The sequence below is a fragment of the Vicia villosa genome, unplaced genomic scaffold (genome assembly GCF_029867415.1).
Source record: "Vicia villosa cultivar HV-30 ecotype Madison, WI unplaced genomic scaffold, Vvil1.0 ctg.005638F_1_1, whole genome shotgun sequence".
Lineage (NCBI taxonomy): Eukaryota > Viridiplantae > Streptophyta > Magnoliopsida > Fabales > Fabaceae > Vicia > Vicia villosa.
Window position 1 is genome coordinate 31,859 of NW_026706656.1, and position 18,259 is coordinate 50,117.

General features: G+C 33.7%; 1 protein-coding gene and 1 long non-coding RNA gene across 8 annotated transcripts; both read left to right on the plus strand.

Annotated features, from left to right (window-relative positions):
- The first annotated feature begins 9,335 nt into the window (after positions 1-9,335).
- LOC131642700 (cuscuta receptor 1-like) lies at positions 9,336-13,332 on the plus strand. The gene is made up of 6 exons (XM_058912920.1): positions 9,336-9,695; positions 9,799-9,951; positions 10,040-10,210; positions 10,298-10,447; positions 10,536-10,610; positions 10,913-13,332. Exons 1-6 carry the CDS (start codon positions 9,362-9,364, stop codon positions 13,237-13,239), a joined length of 3,210 nt encoding a protein of 1,069 aa, XP_058768903.1. The 5' UTR covers positions 9,336-9,361; the 3' UTR covers positions 13,240-13,332.
- A 582-nt stretch (positions 13,333-13,914) lies between these two features.
- Positions 13,915-17,815, plus strand: LOC131642697 (uncharacterized). Of its 7 annotated transcripts, none has more exons than XR_009295972.1 (5): positions 13,915-14,272; positions 14,383-14,783; positions 14,964-15,339; positions 15,430-15,774; positions 16,544-17,098. It is a non-coding gene; the product is annotated as an uncharacterized LOC131642697 (long non-coding RNA). The 7 variants fall into 7 exon arrangements; XR_009295974.1 differs by having other exon boundaries at positions 14,383-14,465; positions 14,609-15,339; XR_009295971.1 differs by having other exon boundaries at positions 14,383-15,339; positions 15,430-15,511; positions 15,593-15,774; positions 16,544-17,096.
- Positions 17,816-18,259: the final 444 nt, after the last annotated feature.

Consider the following 18,259-nt stretch of genomic DNA (forward strand, 5'->3'; position numbering starts at 1 on the left):
AGGAGGAAACACCCAGTTGAGTTCATTCCTCATGGGTACAAAGTCTTGTTTGACCATTTCTTTCCAATTCATTCTTGGTTAGAACCCTGTCTTTACCAGAGATTCAAATTCCGATTCCTCAAACAGAGTCGTGAAAAATAGACAATAAGCAATAGCCTCATCATCTGAGCAGCTTATGTCTCTTTCAAAAGCCTTTTCCTCTCAAGGAAATCAATCATGAAGATCATTTGACAATCAGGGTCTTATTACCATTCACAAGGCTGAATAACCAGTAATTTCCCTAGCAAAGTCTCCAAGATCATTTTATCACTCGGCTGATAATCGATCATGTCTTCAAAACCACTATCACAAAGCTGGTAGTCGGTAACCTTTTGTTCTGGTTATATTATTCAACATGTCTATCACAAGGCTGATAGTCGGTAATATTAACCGAACCTTTGAAACTCTTTTTACCTTGTCAAGTCTATCACCATGCTGATAGTCGGTAACACAGTTTCATACCTTTCACCTTCGCATTATTAAACAAGTCTATCCCTGTGTTGATAGTCGATAATGTCGATTGGTAAGTTTTTTACAAAGCTATCATTCCCCGGAGAAGCATACACTTGCTTTCCCGAAAAACAAAAACGGATTCTCTTCCTAAAACGGATTGAGACATCCTTCCCAATCTCTTTTCCCCAGCGGAGTCAGTCCTTGATATCCCTCGGTAGAGATATCCTTGCATCATTCGCAATTTTGGTATCTTAGGTCCAAAATTCGCGTCTTCTGATATTTAAGTCTCTTCCACCCTATCAAAATAAAGATTTTCAATCTTCATATCTCAGGTTGAAGAAACTTAAATAGGGGCATCTGTCATACCCCAATTTTTGACCTAAGATACCACCTCATATCATTTGCACATGCATCATTTGCATCTCTAACAAATTGCATAGCTTGTGTTTGTTACTTGTGGCTCAGCAGGATTTAATCAGGAAATCACTCATCAGTACAAGTAATAATCAATTGGGGTTTTGTTCTCCCTTCATCTCAAAAGAACTATCTTCATCAACAATCAACATTTGGTCCTCAGAGATTCATTTCAACAAACTCAACAGCTTTGAATCGACTGAATTAGGGTTTTGACTGAAGACAGCATACTCTTGACTTTTGCTCAGGGTTTGACCTAATGACTTGGGACATGACCTCAAGGCCCCAAGTGAATAATTTTGACCTAATCCATTGGCTCAGAACATCTCCTATACAAAGATTGATCAGACAAATCCTCAGAATTAGGGTTTTGAACTATCAGGGACTGAAATCAGGGATCACATTTGGGAAACCCTAAAAATCCCCAGGAAGTCAACCAAAGGCTTCAATCATCTTCAAATAATCCCTATGACAATATACAATGGAAATTGTATCTCAATTCAAGATCCACAGGCATCAATTTCATCAGGTCGACAATTAGGGTTTTTGACCTAATTCACTGAACAACTGACTTTTTAATCAGGACATGGTACCACAACTCAAACTATGATTCAATATCCTCTAATGCCTCAATATGATCCATTCATACCATTCATTTGATGAGGATAGCCTGTTTCATTTGAAATCTCCAGAAACGCGATTCGTCTGAAAAAGTCAACTGTACAAGATCACCATTGACTTTTGGGGAATTTTGGTCAACCATGACTTTTGAAGTTTTGAATCATCAATATATGATATGATAAGTCATTTGATCAAGGAAAATCAAGAAAATCAATCAAGAATCAAAAAGTCAAAAGTTTGACTTTCATACTTAGAAAAATTTTCTAAGTGTTTTTCATGGTTTTTTCCAAACTTTGGAAGGGAATTTCTCAAAATTTCACATACAAACTGAAAAAAACTTCCAACATGAAAGTTGTAGATTTTGATCCAATGAACAACTTTGACACATATAAATTTTTTCCATAAGATCAACCATTTAAGAGATATGGAGCTTCAAAGTTGACATCTTTGGAAAATTTCACTTGAAACTTCATTTTTCTCAAAGTTCATGGATCTTTTTCACCCACTTCCTTAAAGATCTTGAAGAAACTTTCAACTAAGGTTTTGAAGTGTGTAATAGGAGCTTTCCAAAATGTCTAAGAGCATGAAAAAATATGGAGTGTAGCTATGGCTTTGAATTTTGCCATTAGTGACCATTTCACTTGAAATTTCAAGTCATTTTGCCAAAGTTATGAACTATCTTACCAAATAATGCAAGTGATGACACACCAATGCAATAATTAGAAGATATTTTCTGGTTCGGGATCAGATAGGAAAGAGATAAGAAGCTTAGAGAAATAACCATGGTTAAGTCACTTTAACCATTTTGCATTAAATGGCAAGATTCCTTTCTATCTCCAAATGCCAAATCACCATTCTTTGGGCAACTTGCAAAGTTCTGAGTTCAGAACTCATGGCCTATAAATAGAGGTCATTACCTCATTCAAAATCACACCAAAACCTCACAAAGCATAGGTTTTCTCTTTCTTTCTTGAATTGCAAGTTTCATGTTTCAAAGTGAGGTAGAAATCCCAATCTCCAAATCCTTGAAGCTATGGCCAAAGTGATGATTCTAGCAAACCATAAACATCATATGGGATGTGTTTGAATCACTCATGCACCCAAAAACACCTCAAATCTCAGAATCACTACCTCACTTCCATAATTGCATAACCTAAGCCTTATCATGCCAAAATCAATTCCAGGTCATTTCTGTCCAAACTAACACTTCAAACACCATCCATATACTTCATATGAACTATCCAAACACTCATCATCAACCTGAAACATCAGAATCATCAAGCTCGATTCTCACTTGCTCCTACTGCAGATCGGGTTCCACCAACTGATCCAGATGTTTTCAATCCACTCCAAGCATCCAGACACCTTCCATATGGTCCATTGAAGCTATCCAGATCATCAAACAACTTCTGTAACACCTCTACTGCAGAATTCGATTCCCAGTTTGGCCGTTTTTGAAGGTAAGTCACTTGAACTTCAAACTCATATTTGCACGCATCATAAATGAAATATTGCTTTGCCATCATGTTTCTGCATACATATGGATCATTAACCCTCAATCAATTGCATCATAACTTGCACATACACGATTTCAGATTGAATCATAGAATTAGGGTTCTTCGTGTTCATCAGAAAATTAACCATCTTAGAGCAAAAATAAATGAAATTAAATGGTACCATCATGTTCCTGGTGAAAAATCGAGCAAGATAGGCTATTCACTTGATCAAAACAACACAGTTTTAGAGATTTTCAAATTTCAGTTGGGATTGTGTTCTTGGCGCGTTTTTTGGTTCAGAAATTTCAAATATCAATTTCAAAATATAATTAAATGAACGCGTATGTTTAACAAGCCACAAGCGTGGCTCAGTTGGTCCATGTTTTGGTCTGCAAGCGTGGGTGCGTGGGTTCAAACCCTTGTGGAGACAAAACCAATTTTTTAGCACCTATTTTCTTTCATTTTCTTCACAACTTTAACATTTAATTTAACCAATCAAATTAATTTATTTTCTCTTCATTTTTTACACACCTCTTATTTAATATACATATTTTGACAATATCAAAAAAAATCACAAAAAAAGATTTATTTAATGTGTTTTTAATTAGGTTTAAAATGATACATTTTAAGTGTTTTTAAATACTTTAAATATTGTTTTTCATTTAATTTTCAAACCTAATCACTTGTAAATACTTTTTTGATCAAACCCTAATCACTTAGGTCTTAATTAAACATTAAAACTTGTTTTAAACTTAATTAAGTTGACTTTTGTCAAATTCAAATCGTTTTAAAGCGAGCGATCGCGATTCTTTTCAAAAAAACGATAAACCATTTCTTTTTGAACTATTGATTAAACCTTTTTAATTGATCAAATGATTTTCAAAACTAAGTGGGGCCTCTCGAATATTAGAGAGTATAAGACCCACTCTTTTTTTTCCTTTTACAGTTTTTCTTTGTACAGAAAACTTTTTCAAAACAATACTTTTCAAACTGTTTTTCAAAACAATAAATCTCACATCTTTTTTTTCAAAGCCATCCACCCTGTTTTATGAAAATAAAACAGGGACCTCTCGAATATTAGAGAGTGTAAGTCCCATTTCTTTTCTTTTTGTACAGAAAACTTTTTCAAAACAAATAACTTTTCAAACAACTTTCAAACAGTTTTTCAAAAACGAAACCTCGCGTCTGTAAATAAAAACAGTCAACCATGTTTTATAAAATAAAACACGGGCCTCCACGTAGGTATAAGTCCCAAGCCCCTTTTGTACATACCCATTCCTGTACATGAAATTAGGTATTTCATTGTACACACACCGTTTTGTACATATCTCGATCAATTTGGTTTTTAACCTTAAATAACAAACCAAAAATGAAGGTTTTTCTTTAAATCTTCCCAAAAATATACCATGGGCCTCCATGTAGGTATAAGTCCCAAGCCCCTTTGTAAATACCTGTTTACATAGCTTTGAATAAACTCAAGTGGACCTCTCCTCGAGTGTGAGTCCCGAGCCCCTGTGTATACAAATGGATCATGCTTACAGGTATATTTCTTTCATAAACTCCATTATACACACACACTTTGTCATATATATATAATTGTTCATACCTGTTCATGTTTGTTCATACTTGTTCATGTTTGTTCATATATGTGATATGTGTGCTTGTTCAACTTAGTACAACACTAGGTTCCCCATAGCCTCCTATTGGGCTTCGTGCAAAGAATCTCCACTAGTTTAGGTTAGGACATAGAGTATGGTTTCCCGGTGAAATCGCTCTAAGAGCTCAGACCAACTATACCATGCCTCCCCTTGGGCTTTGTACAAACGAGTGACCCTCCCATAGCCTCCTCTTGGGCTTACAATGCAAGGACCCTGGATTGTCCCTCCCATAGCCTCCTCTTGGGCTTACAATGCAAGGACCCTTGGATAGCCTCCTCTTGGGCTTCGTACAAGGACCCACGGGCTTCTTATAAGCATCCCCAATATCCAAATCAAAATACCCTAGGAGATTAGACATTTATCATCTCTATGATAGGAGTATCTCTTCTATATCATCACAAACAATTAATTTATCAAACTTTTTGCCACAAGGCTGGCTAATCAATCAAACTTTTTGCCACAAGGCTGGCTAATCAATCAAACAGTTTTGCCACCATACTGGCTGATTAATCAAAGTTTTTGTCACAAGGCTGACTTCATTGAAACTTTTGCCACGAGGCTGGCTGATTAATCAAAACTTTTTGTCACAAAGCTGACTTCATTGAAAGTTTTTGCCACAAGGCTGGTTAAACAACAAAAACATCTTTATCATTCTAAGCACCCTAAGTGGCATGGCCCCGGGCTTATAATGAAAAGATTTTCAAACAAAATCAAACAGATGTATGTGATGATATAGATTAGATACATCGAACATTTAGATGACATTTGTCTCCTATCCTTTGCTTCCACTAGCATAAGTGGGAACTACGATTGCTCTGACTTTCTCAACATCCCTTTGAGAATACGTAGGCACAAGGTCGATCCTTGGCGAGCAAAATAAAACAAAAAAAACCATTCAAACCTTAGCACCCGTAGACCTCGAGCTACAGATGCTCTGATTCCCTCTAGGGGATATGTATGCAGAGGATCGCGATGATCTTTGCGAGCATAATCAAACAAACACCTTAGGTCCCACCTATTTCACAACAGAACCTCTCAATAACATGGAATGAAAAACAAAGCAAAGAAACCTATAGAGTACTATAGATACGTTGGGTGCTAATACCTTCCCTTCGTATAACCAACCCTCTTACCCAAGATCTCTCCCCCCACTTTTAAGGTTATTGCAACTTTTTTCCTTTTCCTCCTTTGGAAACAATAAAAAGTTTGGTCCGTACAAAAGAAAAATCATTTTTTGAGCACTCGAGCCCAAAGAAGGCATCAGGTGTCTCATCCCGAAAAAGGACAAACGATTTTTCCCCGCGACAGCGTTGAATTCACAACACGTATTTTATCATGCACTACCTATGCATTTCATGTATGACTGTTATCATCATATATAAGATACATATCTAATAGCCTATAAATAAGGTGCTTTTTTAGTTTGTTGAGAGATATTGGTTGTTGTTATTCAGTTGTAATTTGTAAATCTTAATTGAGAAAGTGAAAAGCAAAACAGTTATAACCAACTGTGTTTCTCTCTCTTCTCTCTCATCATGTTTTGAACAATTTCTTTTGTTTGTTCAAGAACTTTCTCTTTCTCTCCGATTTGCCTTGTTGAAAACAATATTTGTCAGAACAAATTGGTGCGGTGGGTGGGGACGAGATGCCATCAACAAAGTATGAGATTGAGAAATTCACGAAAGTGAATGATTCCGATTTATGGCGCTTGAAGATGCAAACTATTCTTGTCAGCAAGGTTTGTTAGAAACATTGAAAGGATAAGAAAACATGGATACTGCCCTAACGTAGAAGGAGACGAAGACGATGATCGAGAAAGCCCACAGTGCCATCCTATTGAGTCTTGGTGAAAAGGTTCTTTGGTAGGTCTTGAAGGAAAAGACGATGGCAGACGTGTGGAACAAACTTGACCGTTTGCACATGACCAAATTGGGAAGACAAGCCTTCCAATATGTTTTGATGAAGAAAAGCTCCACAATGATGCTATCAAAAAGAAGAAGAAAGAAAAAAATTGAAGACATGTTATAAATTGCAAAGCTTTGGTCAATCAAGTGTTAAGGTATATAAACTCTTAACACATACAATGTAAGTGATCAATCTTTTCATTCATGCATATAACATGTGAAATATGTTTTTGAAGTTAGGTTGATGACCTTGGTAAAAAAGACTTGCATGTTTATAATTTTTAACTTAGAAAATTTTCAAATTTTTTTAGAGTGCAATCAGTTGGAGTATTGGTACAATTGATTGTAATACCTTCTACATGCGCTAAATTTCCATTTTTCACATATGACAATCGGTTATTGCTTTTATGCAATCGATTGCCATCAATCCAGTTTTCAATTTTTTTAACATTGCCAGGTTGTGCAATCGATTGTTGTTTTAGTGCAATCGATTACACCTGTACCATAAGTGAAAAACACCTTGTTTTATTGCACCCACTCATCATCTCTTTTCATGGCAATCATTATATCTTTTCAAGAATAAAAATTCAGAATTTCTTTCAACCATTGCCATGTTTTTTAATGGTTGTTAACACTACTATAAATTAAACTCAAAGTCTCAATTTTTATTTACCTCTTTCAAACAAATTATCAAAAGCTCTCTACATAAGTTCTCCAACACAATTTTCATAGTTAGATACTTTTTTTTATCATACTTTCATATCATATTCAATAAAGTATCTTGAGCACTTAAGAGAATATTTGTTCTTGTTTTTCATACTTGAAATAGAAGAAGTTCTTTCATAGGATTTTTGTAGTACAAACTTATCTACTAAAAAATATCTTGTTGTATCAACATCTTATTTTTCCAGGATTGTTTGAAATAAGATTGTGTGAAGTGTATTGTCTTTTTTTTTCCAAGAATGTTGAAAACAAGTGTGTGCAAGGAAAGGAAGGATTATTTTTTTCTTGTAGAACAAGTTTCAAGAGGATTGTTCTTGATAACTTGGTTAGAGTCTTGTTTAGGAAGATCTAACAATAATAAAATCTCTTACATGTGGTAATGGGACTAGACGTACTCTTGGATTGTGAGGGAAACTAGGATAAATTCTCGATGTTCTTTACTTTCCGCACTTTATTGCTTTCATCGCCTAGCATAACCAGAAAAGATAGAACCAACATTCATATAAACCTAATAAAGTTTTTTTTAAGTCCTAATTCACCCCCTTCTTAGGCAAACTTCGTACTTATAATTGGCATCATATCAAGTTATAGGTAACCTGTTCCTAAAGATCCGGAATGACTTCCGCAAATACAAATCTGATTTTCAAATACAGTGGTAGCAATAACAAGCCTCCATTGTTTTGTAGTGAATACTTTGATTTTTGGAAGATTTGCATGGAGACACATCTAGAATCTCAAGAAAAAGAAGTATGGAAAGTAGTTGAAAATGGCCCTTTTGTTCCTACTAGTGGTGTTAATGGTGTTGGCACCCCTAAGCTCGAAAGTGCATGTGACGAAGATGATGAGAAAAAAGTCCTCTAGGACAAGAAAGCAATAAATCATCTTCAAGGTGCACTTAGCCTAGATGAATTCTTTCGTACTATGACATGCACAATAGAAAAAATGGGATACATTGGTAGATACTCATGAACGAACCGTTGGAGTTAAAAGATCAAGATTGAACACGTTGAGTCAAGAGTACGAACTATTTAGAATGCAACTCTGAGATTCATTCTTTGATTTGCAGAAAAGATTTGTGCATTTGACAAATCACTTGAAAGCACTTGGTAAGACTCTTACTAGCGGTGAACTTAATCTTAAAGTGCTTAGATCTTTATCTAGAGAATGACAACCAAAAGTGACTGCAATATCCAAAAAGAAAAGTCTATCCAAAATGACTTCTGCAACGTTGTTTAGAAAACTTCAAGAATATGAGACAGACCTTGGAAGACTAGAAAAGTGTGAGAATTAAGAGAAGACATCCAAAATTATTGCACCAAAGGTTCTTTTTAAGAAAGTTGAAAAAGAAGATAATCCGGAAAAAGATGAGATCTCCATGCTTCTTTTAAAAAGGTTAGGTAAATTTTTTAGTAATAATAAAAATAATAATCCTAAATGATTTCGGTTGAGTACAACGAACAAATGTGATGGGTGTCAATACCTTCCCTTGCACAACCGTCTCCCAAACTCAAATTTCGTTGCACCGACCATTTTCTTTAGTTTCGAGGGTTTTATCAACATTTTTTTTTGAAATAAATAAACTTCGGTGGCGACTCTGTTGTATTCCGAGCATTCAATACACTATGATATTTTTCGCACCACGATACATTTCGCTGTTGTATCTGAAGCTCTCCGACGCAGCACCAAAAGAGCTCATACAATTGACATCTCTTATTTTCCGTTATACAACTTTATTTGAGTCAATTATGCGATTTAATCAATACATTTCTAGTTTGACCTCTGATCCTTTAATTCAATGATATTATCAGTTCGATCGGCAAGCCGGTTTTTAAAACATTGATTTAAAGGAGTTTGTTTATTTACGTTTGTTCCAATAAAGTAAACTTGAAATAAATAAAGTTGACTACGTGTGATATGGTTTAGCACCGGATAGAAATATTCAACACGGTGAGTAGTTGAGTACAATAAATAAAGTTGACAACTGAGTCAAGTGTACTATCCTTTCTTTATTTAAATGGCAAAATAATTTTTATGATCATACAAACCTGTGAAGATGAAATTGAAGAGTTTGTTAGTATGTGTGATGGTTTTAGTACAAGTACTAATGTGCTGTGAAGGCTGTTGGAAGCAAGAGAGAGAAGCACTTGTTTCTCTATTTTCCCGTATGGGAGATACTGTGTATTATACGAAAGACAGCATAGATTGTTGTCAATGGGATGGAGTTGAATGCAATACCACTTCGGGAAGAGTAGCGAAACTGAATCTCATGCAATTCAATCCAGAACAATATTGGCAACTTAACTACTCTGATTTTCTAATCTTCCAAGATTTAAAGACTCTGGAACTCTCACGTACCCAAATATCCAATTGTACAAGAACTGATCAAGGTTATATTAATTCAATTTTCTATATCATCGTTATTAATTATCTCAATTACTAAGGGAATATGAACTTATCTTCACAATTTCATTTACATATATTATTATGCAGGGTTGAAATATTTGGAAGTTCTTGACTTGAGTCAAAATCCTTTCGAAAATGCTATGAGCATTCTGTCTTGTCTGGATGGACTTTCATCTCTTAAATCTCTATCATTAGCAGCTGGAGACTACGGGTCCTACTTTGAGAACACTCCTTTACACAGTGAGGGCAAATAATATGGTTTTCTTTATTAAAAAAATTACATAGTTAAAGGAAATCAGCAATTTTTAACAAATTATTTTTATCATAGCTTTTCAGACAGTTTTGAAAACAATTCCATCAAAGCTGCCGCATCTGGAGGTCCTTGACATAAGTGCATACAATTTGACAAATGAAATCCTGCCTTCACTAAAGGGATTCACATCTACGAAGGAACTGCATTTGGGTAACATTGGATTGGACTCAGATCTCCATATACAAGGTAACAATCACTCTTTCATTTTATTAGGATAGCTAATTGGTGGTTTTTAGTTAAGACTGATGCAAATTATATAAATTTAATGCGTAGAACTGTGGGACATATTGAAGAATCTTGAGATTCTTGATATTTCCGGCAACCGCTTCAATGACACTGATATTACATCTGCTCTTAGTGGACTTTCTTCTCTCAAGAGTTTAAGTTTAGCGAGGAGTGAAATTACTCGAAAAACAATTCACAGTATGTCATGTTTTACATATTCATTATTATTTTTTACTTAAATAATATATGGGCCTCTAATCAATCATGTATGTTTATATATTGCTAGATATATCAAAACTGAGGAATTTGGAGATTCTTGACTTAACCGATATCGACTTGAATGGATCGTTTGATATCAGTGGTGAGTATTGCTATTTTTATTATTTTTGAAATTCATCTTTTGCTAATATCTTTTGAAAATAATCTTCATAGTTTTTGTATGTGACCCCATCATTTATAGATATTAATTAGACACGAAAGTTTACTTTTGAATGATTAACGCAACCAATTTTTATACCTATTATGCTACTTAGTTTGTTAGTTTCTAAAACATTTCCAAAAATATTGATATTGTAATACTTGATTGGATGGATATTGAAAAATATTTTTTATAAACTAAATTATTAATTTATTTTTGGTACTTCTATTATTTTCCGTGTGTAGTTTTTCATGGCCTAAGTAATTTGGAATACTTGACATTAGACTTCAGTAACTTGAAAAATGAGTTTTTCAAAAGTATTGGAGACGTGCCTTCTTTGAAAGTTTTGTCCGCAAAATATTGTGGGATAAACGACACCCTTCCAATTGCAGGTAATTATTTTTATCATTTTTTATTATTAGAACAACTTTTACGTATGCATCACAACCCAAATGTAACTGGAATTTGTGTCAACCTTTCATTTTCAGATTGGTGGAAGCTTAAGAAATTGGAAATTTTAGATCTCTCCTACAATAATTTTGTGGGGAAGCTCCCCTCATCTTTTGTGAACATGACATCACTTCGAACTTTGACACTTACTAATAATCACTTTATTGGTAATATTGGTCCTAATCTTGCTACTTTTACATCACTTGAATATCTTAATTTCGAAAGAAACCAACTTGAATTTCCTATTTCATTTACATTATTTTCCAATCATTCAAACCTAAAGTTTATCTATGGCAACGAGAATAAAGTCATCCCCGACTCACACTCATCTTTGAAAACATGGGTTCCCAAATTTCAATTGCAAGTGCTTCAATTGTCTTCAACAACTGAGGCTAATTCCATTCCACTTCCAAACTTTCTTCTTTACCAAAATAATTTGACTGATGTTGATTTCACTAACTGTAAACTAAGAGGAGAGTTCCCAAATTCTTTATTAGAAAACAACACGAAATTGGAAAGTCTTGTTCTTAGGAATTGTTCCCTTAATGGAGATTTCCAGCTTCCGTCTCGTCCTCATCTCAACATGGCAAAAATTGATGTATCTAGCAATATTATAACAGGCCAAATGTTGAGCAATAACATCAGTTCAATTTTTCCAAACTTGCGTAGTCTAAACATGTCTAGAAATTCAATTCATGGTTCTGTTCCTAATGAGGTAAGTTACTTAAGCACTCTATATGAATTGGATCTATCTGATAATGAATTGTCTGGTGAAATACCTCATATGTTGTTTATGTCCAGTTTTTTAGAGTATTTATTGTTGGATGGTAATAGTCTTTCAGGAAACATCCCAAGTAACTTTTCTAACTTATTTAACCTCGAAAATTTGGACATAAGCAATAATAAATTCATTGGAAAAATTCCAAGTCATATAAAAAATTGTTCTAGCTTGATTGAGCTTTCAATGTCCAATAACAATTTTGAAGGATCTATCCCATCAGAATTAGCACAACTTGAAACTCTTGCTTTTCTAGATCTTTCACAAAATAATTTGGTAGGTTGTGTCCCATCTTTTGAAAGTTATTCTACCACTCTTATCCATTTGAGTGACAACAAATTCAGTTGTTTGTCCAAAAATATGTTTAAAAAAGGATCTCCTTTGGTGGCACTAGACCTTAGCAACAATGAAATAACAAATGGAATCCATGATCTAATACACAATCTTCGCTACACAGAGTTAAGCATCCTCCTTATGAAAGGTAATCACATCACAGGAAGTATACCAAAGCAATTATGCCACCTGACAAATTTAAATATATTAGACCTTTCATATAACAATTTTGTTGGGGAAATACCTAGTTGTTTGGGTAAAACGCCTTTTGAAAACAGTGATCCAGAGGGATTAAGGGAGAAATTCAATGGTGCCGTCAATAATAGTGAAGATATTAATTATCGATTTGGGAAAGAGAGAGATAACTTTACATCAAAAAAAAGAATAGAAACCTATACCACAAATGTCCTTATTTATATGTCTGGGATTGACTTATCTCACAATCAACTAAATGGGAGTATTCCATCAGAGTTTGGACACTTGAGAAGAATTCTAGCACTGAATTTGTCCAACAATTTTTTCACTGGAAAAATTCCAGCAACATTCTCCAATTTGGTGCAAGTGGAGAGTTTAGATCTTTCTTTCAACATGTTATGTGGCCAAATTCCTCCTCAACTAAGTGGATTGACTTCCCTTGAAGTATTCAGTGTTGCACACAACAATTTATCAGGCACGACACCAGAAAGGAAAGGACAATTTATTACCTTTGATGAAAGCAGCTATGAAGGTAATCAATTTCTCTGTGGACCTCCACTGCCAACAAGTTGCAATTCTAGTGGAGAAGCACCTAATACATTACCAAATGACGTGAACATGGATGGAGATAATGATAGTTGGGTGGACATGTATGTTTTCCGTGTGAGCTTTGTGGTGGCATACACATCAGTATTGTTGGTAATTGCAATTGTTCTGTTCATCAATCCTTATTGGAGGCAAGCATGGTTTTACTATATAGGAATGGTGTGTATGAATTGCTTCTACTTCTTAGAAGACAATTTATGTGTGTTCTAATTATTATAATATATAATATGTGAAGTTGCATGTCATGAATATGTATTTTGTTTCTTCTATGTGTAACTCAATAAAAAATTACATTAGTATTATATGGCCAATGTGATTTTTTTGAAGCTTTTTCCATAAAATTTCTTACATGCCAAAGTGTAATGTGCAACTAATGTAAAAAAAAGATTGATGTTTTTAGAAGAGTCCTTGCTAGTTGCAAATGAGAAAACTTCTCCCCTGTTTTTTTTATAAGCTCGTAATATTATAGGGAGTACAAGAGGCACTCCAACATGATACATTGGTAGAAAGGTCTAAGCCCAGAATCACTAGAAAAACCACTATCCACCTATGTTTGAGAGCTAGACGAAACAAAAAACAACCAGCACATTCAACATACAATCCCTACATCCAACAACCTAACCAAAACAGTTCTCCTATATAACAAGGATACTCTCATTTACAACTAGCAAGGACTCGTCTAACAAGCACAACAAGAAATTTAAAGATTAGCTACCAAAATTTTACTAAAAATTATTTTCATAGTTAATCTCAATTTAAAAAACAGTTATTTAACACCAATTACATAAATATAAAGTAATTTTTTAAAACATATTATTCCTTTAATGAAAATAATTTTTTAATAAAAAGAAAAACTCACGTAAAACCCTTTTCTTCAATTCACTTTTTCTCAAAATCACTTTTTCTCCGAAATCCCTTTTCCTTCGCAGATCGAGAATCTCCACCGGAATCACTTTTCATGAAATCACCGTTCTCTATTGAAACCGTTGTTTTCCCGATGAAAATTGCTACTTCTCCGTCATCGAAACCGCTGCCTCTCCTTCATCAATTGAAATCATCACTTCTCTGTCATCGATTGAAATCATTGTTTCTCTTTCATCTATCAAAATTTCTACTTCTCCTTCTTCGTTGGAAATAACTGCTTCAACTTTCTCTTCATTGAAAATCGCTGCTTCAAATTTCAAATTAGTTACTTTACCATTCGAGAAATCGCTCACACATTTCTCAAAACCTAATATTTCAGGTAATTATTTTTTTCTTGAATCGAATCTCACAGAATCACTCATTCACTATAGTAAAAATTCTCTGAAAAATCTCTTTCTCTGATGATTCACATGGTTTCTATCATAACAGTTCGTTGTGGCGACATCTCTTTTCGATCATCGCTACAACTATGTATTTTCTCCTATCGATATTCTATTTATCCTGATTTTAAGGTATAGTTGAACTTTTGATTAGGAAAATCATTTGTGTATTTGATATCCTCTTTGTAAAATGAGTTTGGAAAAATAATTTAAATGCTTGTACTTAGATTCTTATATTCGTCTATAGCACCACTACTAACTGGACATCAACAGAGGTTATGATGGGAAAGATGTGGTTGTTGAAAATTTAAGGCAGCTATGTGTTTTCAAGGTGGAAAAAGAAACAGAAAAGTCTTGGGTGTAGTGGCACTTTGTCACTGATTTTCAAATCAGATGCATGATGAAGGAGAAAAATGATGGAATGTGCAAACTCTGTCATTAAATCTCTGGGTGAGTGAATCATCGTGCTTATCATCGGGATTATCTTGTTTACTTTTCATAAGTTGTACTTTGAAAGAACAGCAAGATGTCCAAGTATTGTCCTTTATAGTTGCTTTTAGTTTACGTCAATATTTAATTCTTTGTAACATTATATTTACTTGTTGATGTTTATTGAAACCGGTTTTGTAGATTATGAAGGGATCACGTAGTGATGTTAGCATATTGCCTACTCTTGTTGTCAATAACAGACAATATCGGTTTATCTTACATGCTCATGTGACAAATTGTATTAGTAATCAGTTATCGAGTTCTAAAAAGAACCTTTCCTGGTAAATTGGTCGTTCTAAAGGCTATTTGTTCTGGGTTTGAGGAAACTACTGACCCAGCTTTTTGTTTGAGCAACAGTAATTGTTTACTTGCCTTTGTTACAAGGGACAACTGATGTGTAGACTAGTTTTTAGACCTTATACTGATGTGTTTTTGGGCAGATATGGAAACAAATGAGTGTTTGACAAACAACGGTGGTTGTTGGCAGGATAAAACAGATAATATCACTACATGCAAGGTATTTGTCTTCATGAAACAAACTATCAAATAACAGGGTACTACATATTTATAATTTCCTATGTTCTAACAATGTTAAGTATCTGCTCAGGATACATTCCATGGACGAGTATGTAAATGCCCCTTGGTTAATGGTGTGCAATTCAAAGGAGATGGTTATAAAACTTGAGAAGGTGAAATGGCTTTCATCTTTACATAAAATTTATTTCTAAGAGTGCTTAACATAAAATTTACTTCTATGTTGTGCATAACAGGTTGTAAATTGTAATGATGATACTTTGCTATAAGACATCTGTGATTTTTTCCTGGTGTGCACTCGGAGTTGTGCACAACTAGCTATTTTTTGTTTGCAGGTAGTGTACCTGGGCGTTGCAAGATTAACAATGGAGGCTGTTGGCATGATGCCCAGAACGACCATGCATTTCCTGCTTGTATGGTTAGTAACCTTTATGTTTCTTGACCCAACTGCATTCAACTTATTTATCTTTAATAGTTTTTTCTTTAAATGGTTAAAGTTCTATTGGCTTGTAAATCCCAAATTTGAAACTGAATTACTACACAAATTATCGTGGAAACAGGATGATGGGGGATTAAATGTCAGTGTCATGCCGGGTTTAAAGGTGATGGTGTAAAAAATTGTGAGGGTAAAAAAAATCAGAATTCATAAGTTGAACGTTATCTATTTTATTTTGGCAGACGTTGATGAATGCAAAGATAAGAAAGCTTTATTAGTGAAAGTTGTATTTACTAGCAAACACATATTGTCTTAAATGGAGACATAAAAGTGGGGGCTGATTGATTTCTAATCATTTTCTATGCTAGCTTACTGAGTTTTGTCCCATGAAATTTTGTTCTTGTTTACTTTATCTTACCAATAAAATGGTCCATTGTCTCTAATTTTATATTTTCAGAAAGTTGCTTAACAAAATCAATTCGTTCATTTTAGAGGTAGTCTATGTATGTAAAGTTATCTGTGTTATCAACCTTAGGTCTCACTGCTAATAAAATTTGAGGGTGGAAAAAAGTAAATTTAATATTAGTTGTTTTGATAAGTTGTCTTAGAAAACTTATTAAGATCAATTGCTTTTATGTAGGTGAAACTATGTCAAAATATCCAATCAAAGATTATATACAATGCTTGATGCTCATAAATGAAACTATTTTTACCTTATGAGTTATTTGATTTAATTTTCCTTATATGCAAGGTTTGGTTGGGACTGATTAATATTATGCCTATAATGATGGTGAGGAAAATGATGGTGAAGAAGAGAGGCAGCTCATTTAGGTGAAAAAAAATCAACAACAATCACTCAAGTGAGGAATTGGAGTAAGGATCCACTCCATTTCTTACACTCCATTTCTTTTCCATTACTATAGTTTTATGTACATAAAGTTAAATAAATAATAAATATGTGTCACATGTCTTAGAAATCCGTGTAATATACACAAAAAACTATGGTAATGGAAAAGAAATGGAGGGTAAAAAATGGAGTGGATCCTTACTCGAGGAATTGATGCAAACAATGCAAAAAAATTCATATAGTATTAGACATGCTTAAATATGATAGTTGCAAACATAAAAAAAAAATGTTAGCTGCAAAATATATTTCTTTGATATTTTGATTATTGTAATGACTAGTGGATTAGTCCTACAAGATGAATATATATGAACATGAAAATGTTTTTTAACTGTATTTTCATTTTAGTGATAAACTAAAAATTATATTATTTAAAAAAGTCGATTTAATTTATTTAAATAAAAGTCTAATTAGTTTAAATAGTTTTTTTAAATGATAGTTGATATTTATTTAAAATTAGTCTAATTAGTTTTGATTTTAAATAGTCTAATTAAGATTTATTAAAAAATCAAAATAAAAATAGTTGTAAAATTGTTCCAAATATTAGCTTGAGATTTGATATGATATTTTCGTAGCCATAATGTAGCTTTATAGTTGGAAAATATAACTTCAACATCAATATTTTGCTACAGTTTTGTTTTAGTTTAGCTAGGAATATTTTAATATTAGTTGGAGTTTTCTTAGGAAAATTTTGCCAAGACAATTACCCACTCAATCCATGCTAGGGCATATTTTGTAGTTAATCTCCAATAAATCTCCAACTAATTCTGTTTGATAGAGATTAACTACAATCTAGCTAGTATATTTGCCGTAGCTAATTGAAGATTTTCTTGTAGTGAAGTAAAAACCTTCTTAAACCAACCTTGCAAAAATTGAGAACCAGTAACCACTCTTTCTGTCTTTTGGTCATCCAAATTCCACCAACAAATGCATGTTATCTACTTCATTTAGTATACTGCCAACAAATTTACTGCTACTTACACTATAAGAAAATATAAGATTTGCTACCTTAATTTTACTACAGAATAAAATGGTAGCTAATCTCAAACTAATAAGTTATTAAATGACTTCATTTAATTTTTTATTAATTTATTTTTAGTTATTATTTCAAAACTTTAATTTTATTTGGAAAGAAAAAAGTTACAGATCAAACATTACGTTTTCTACCGTCATTGATTGAACTCGTTTCTAAGTTTTGCTCTCTCTCTCTCTCTCTCTCTCTCTCTCTCTCTCTCTCTCTCTCTCTCTCTCTCTCTCTCTCTCTCTCTCTCTCTCTCTCTCTCTCTCTCTCTCTCTCTCTCTCCGATCTCGTTTCCCTCTCAACTTGATCTCGCTCCCGATCTCAATTTCTCTCTCTATTTGGATCTCGTTCTCACTCTCGATAACACATTCTTGTTGAGGTATGCATCCATTGTCTCTCTCTTCGATTTCCACGTCTCTAATTTATGCTGACTTTGATCTTTGGAGTGTTTTTCTTTGCAAATTCATGAATCTCTTCGATTTCCATTGTCTCTCTCTTTGATTTCCACGTCTCTGATTTAAGCTGTCTTTGATATATATATA

What these genes read in the sequence shown, in the direction of transcription:
- LOC131642700 (XM_058912920.1), top strand. Translation starts at nt 9,362, where the DNA reads ATGAAATTGAAGAGTTTGTTAGTATGTGTGATGGTTTTAGTACAAGTA. An exon ending in TTGTACAAGAACTGATCAAG is followed by an intron (nt 9,696 to 9,798) that starts GTTATATTAATT and finishes ATTATTATGCAG; the next exon opens with GGTTGAAATATTTGGAAGTT. An exon ending in TGAGAACACTCCTTTACACA is followed by an intron (nt 9,952 to 10,039) that starts GTGAGGGCAAAT and finishes TTTTTATCATAG; the next exon opens with CTTTTCAGACAGTTTTGAAA.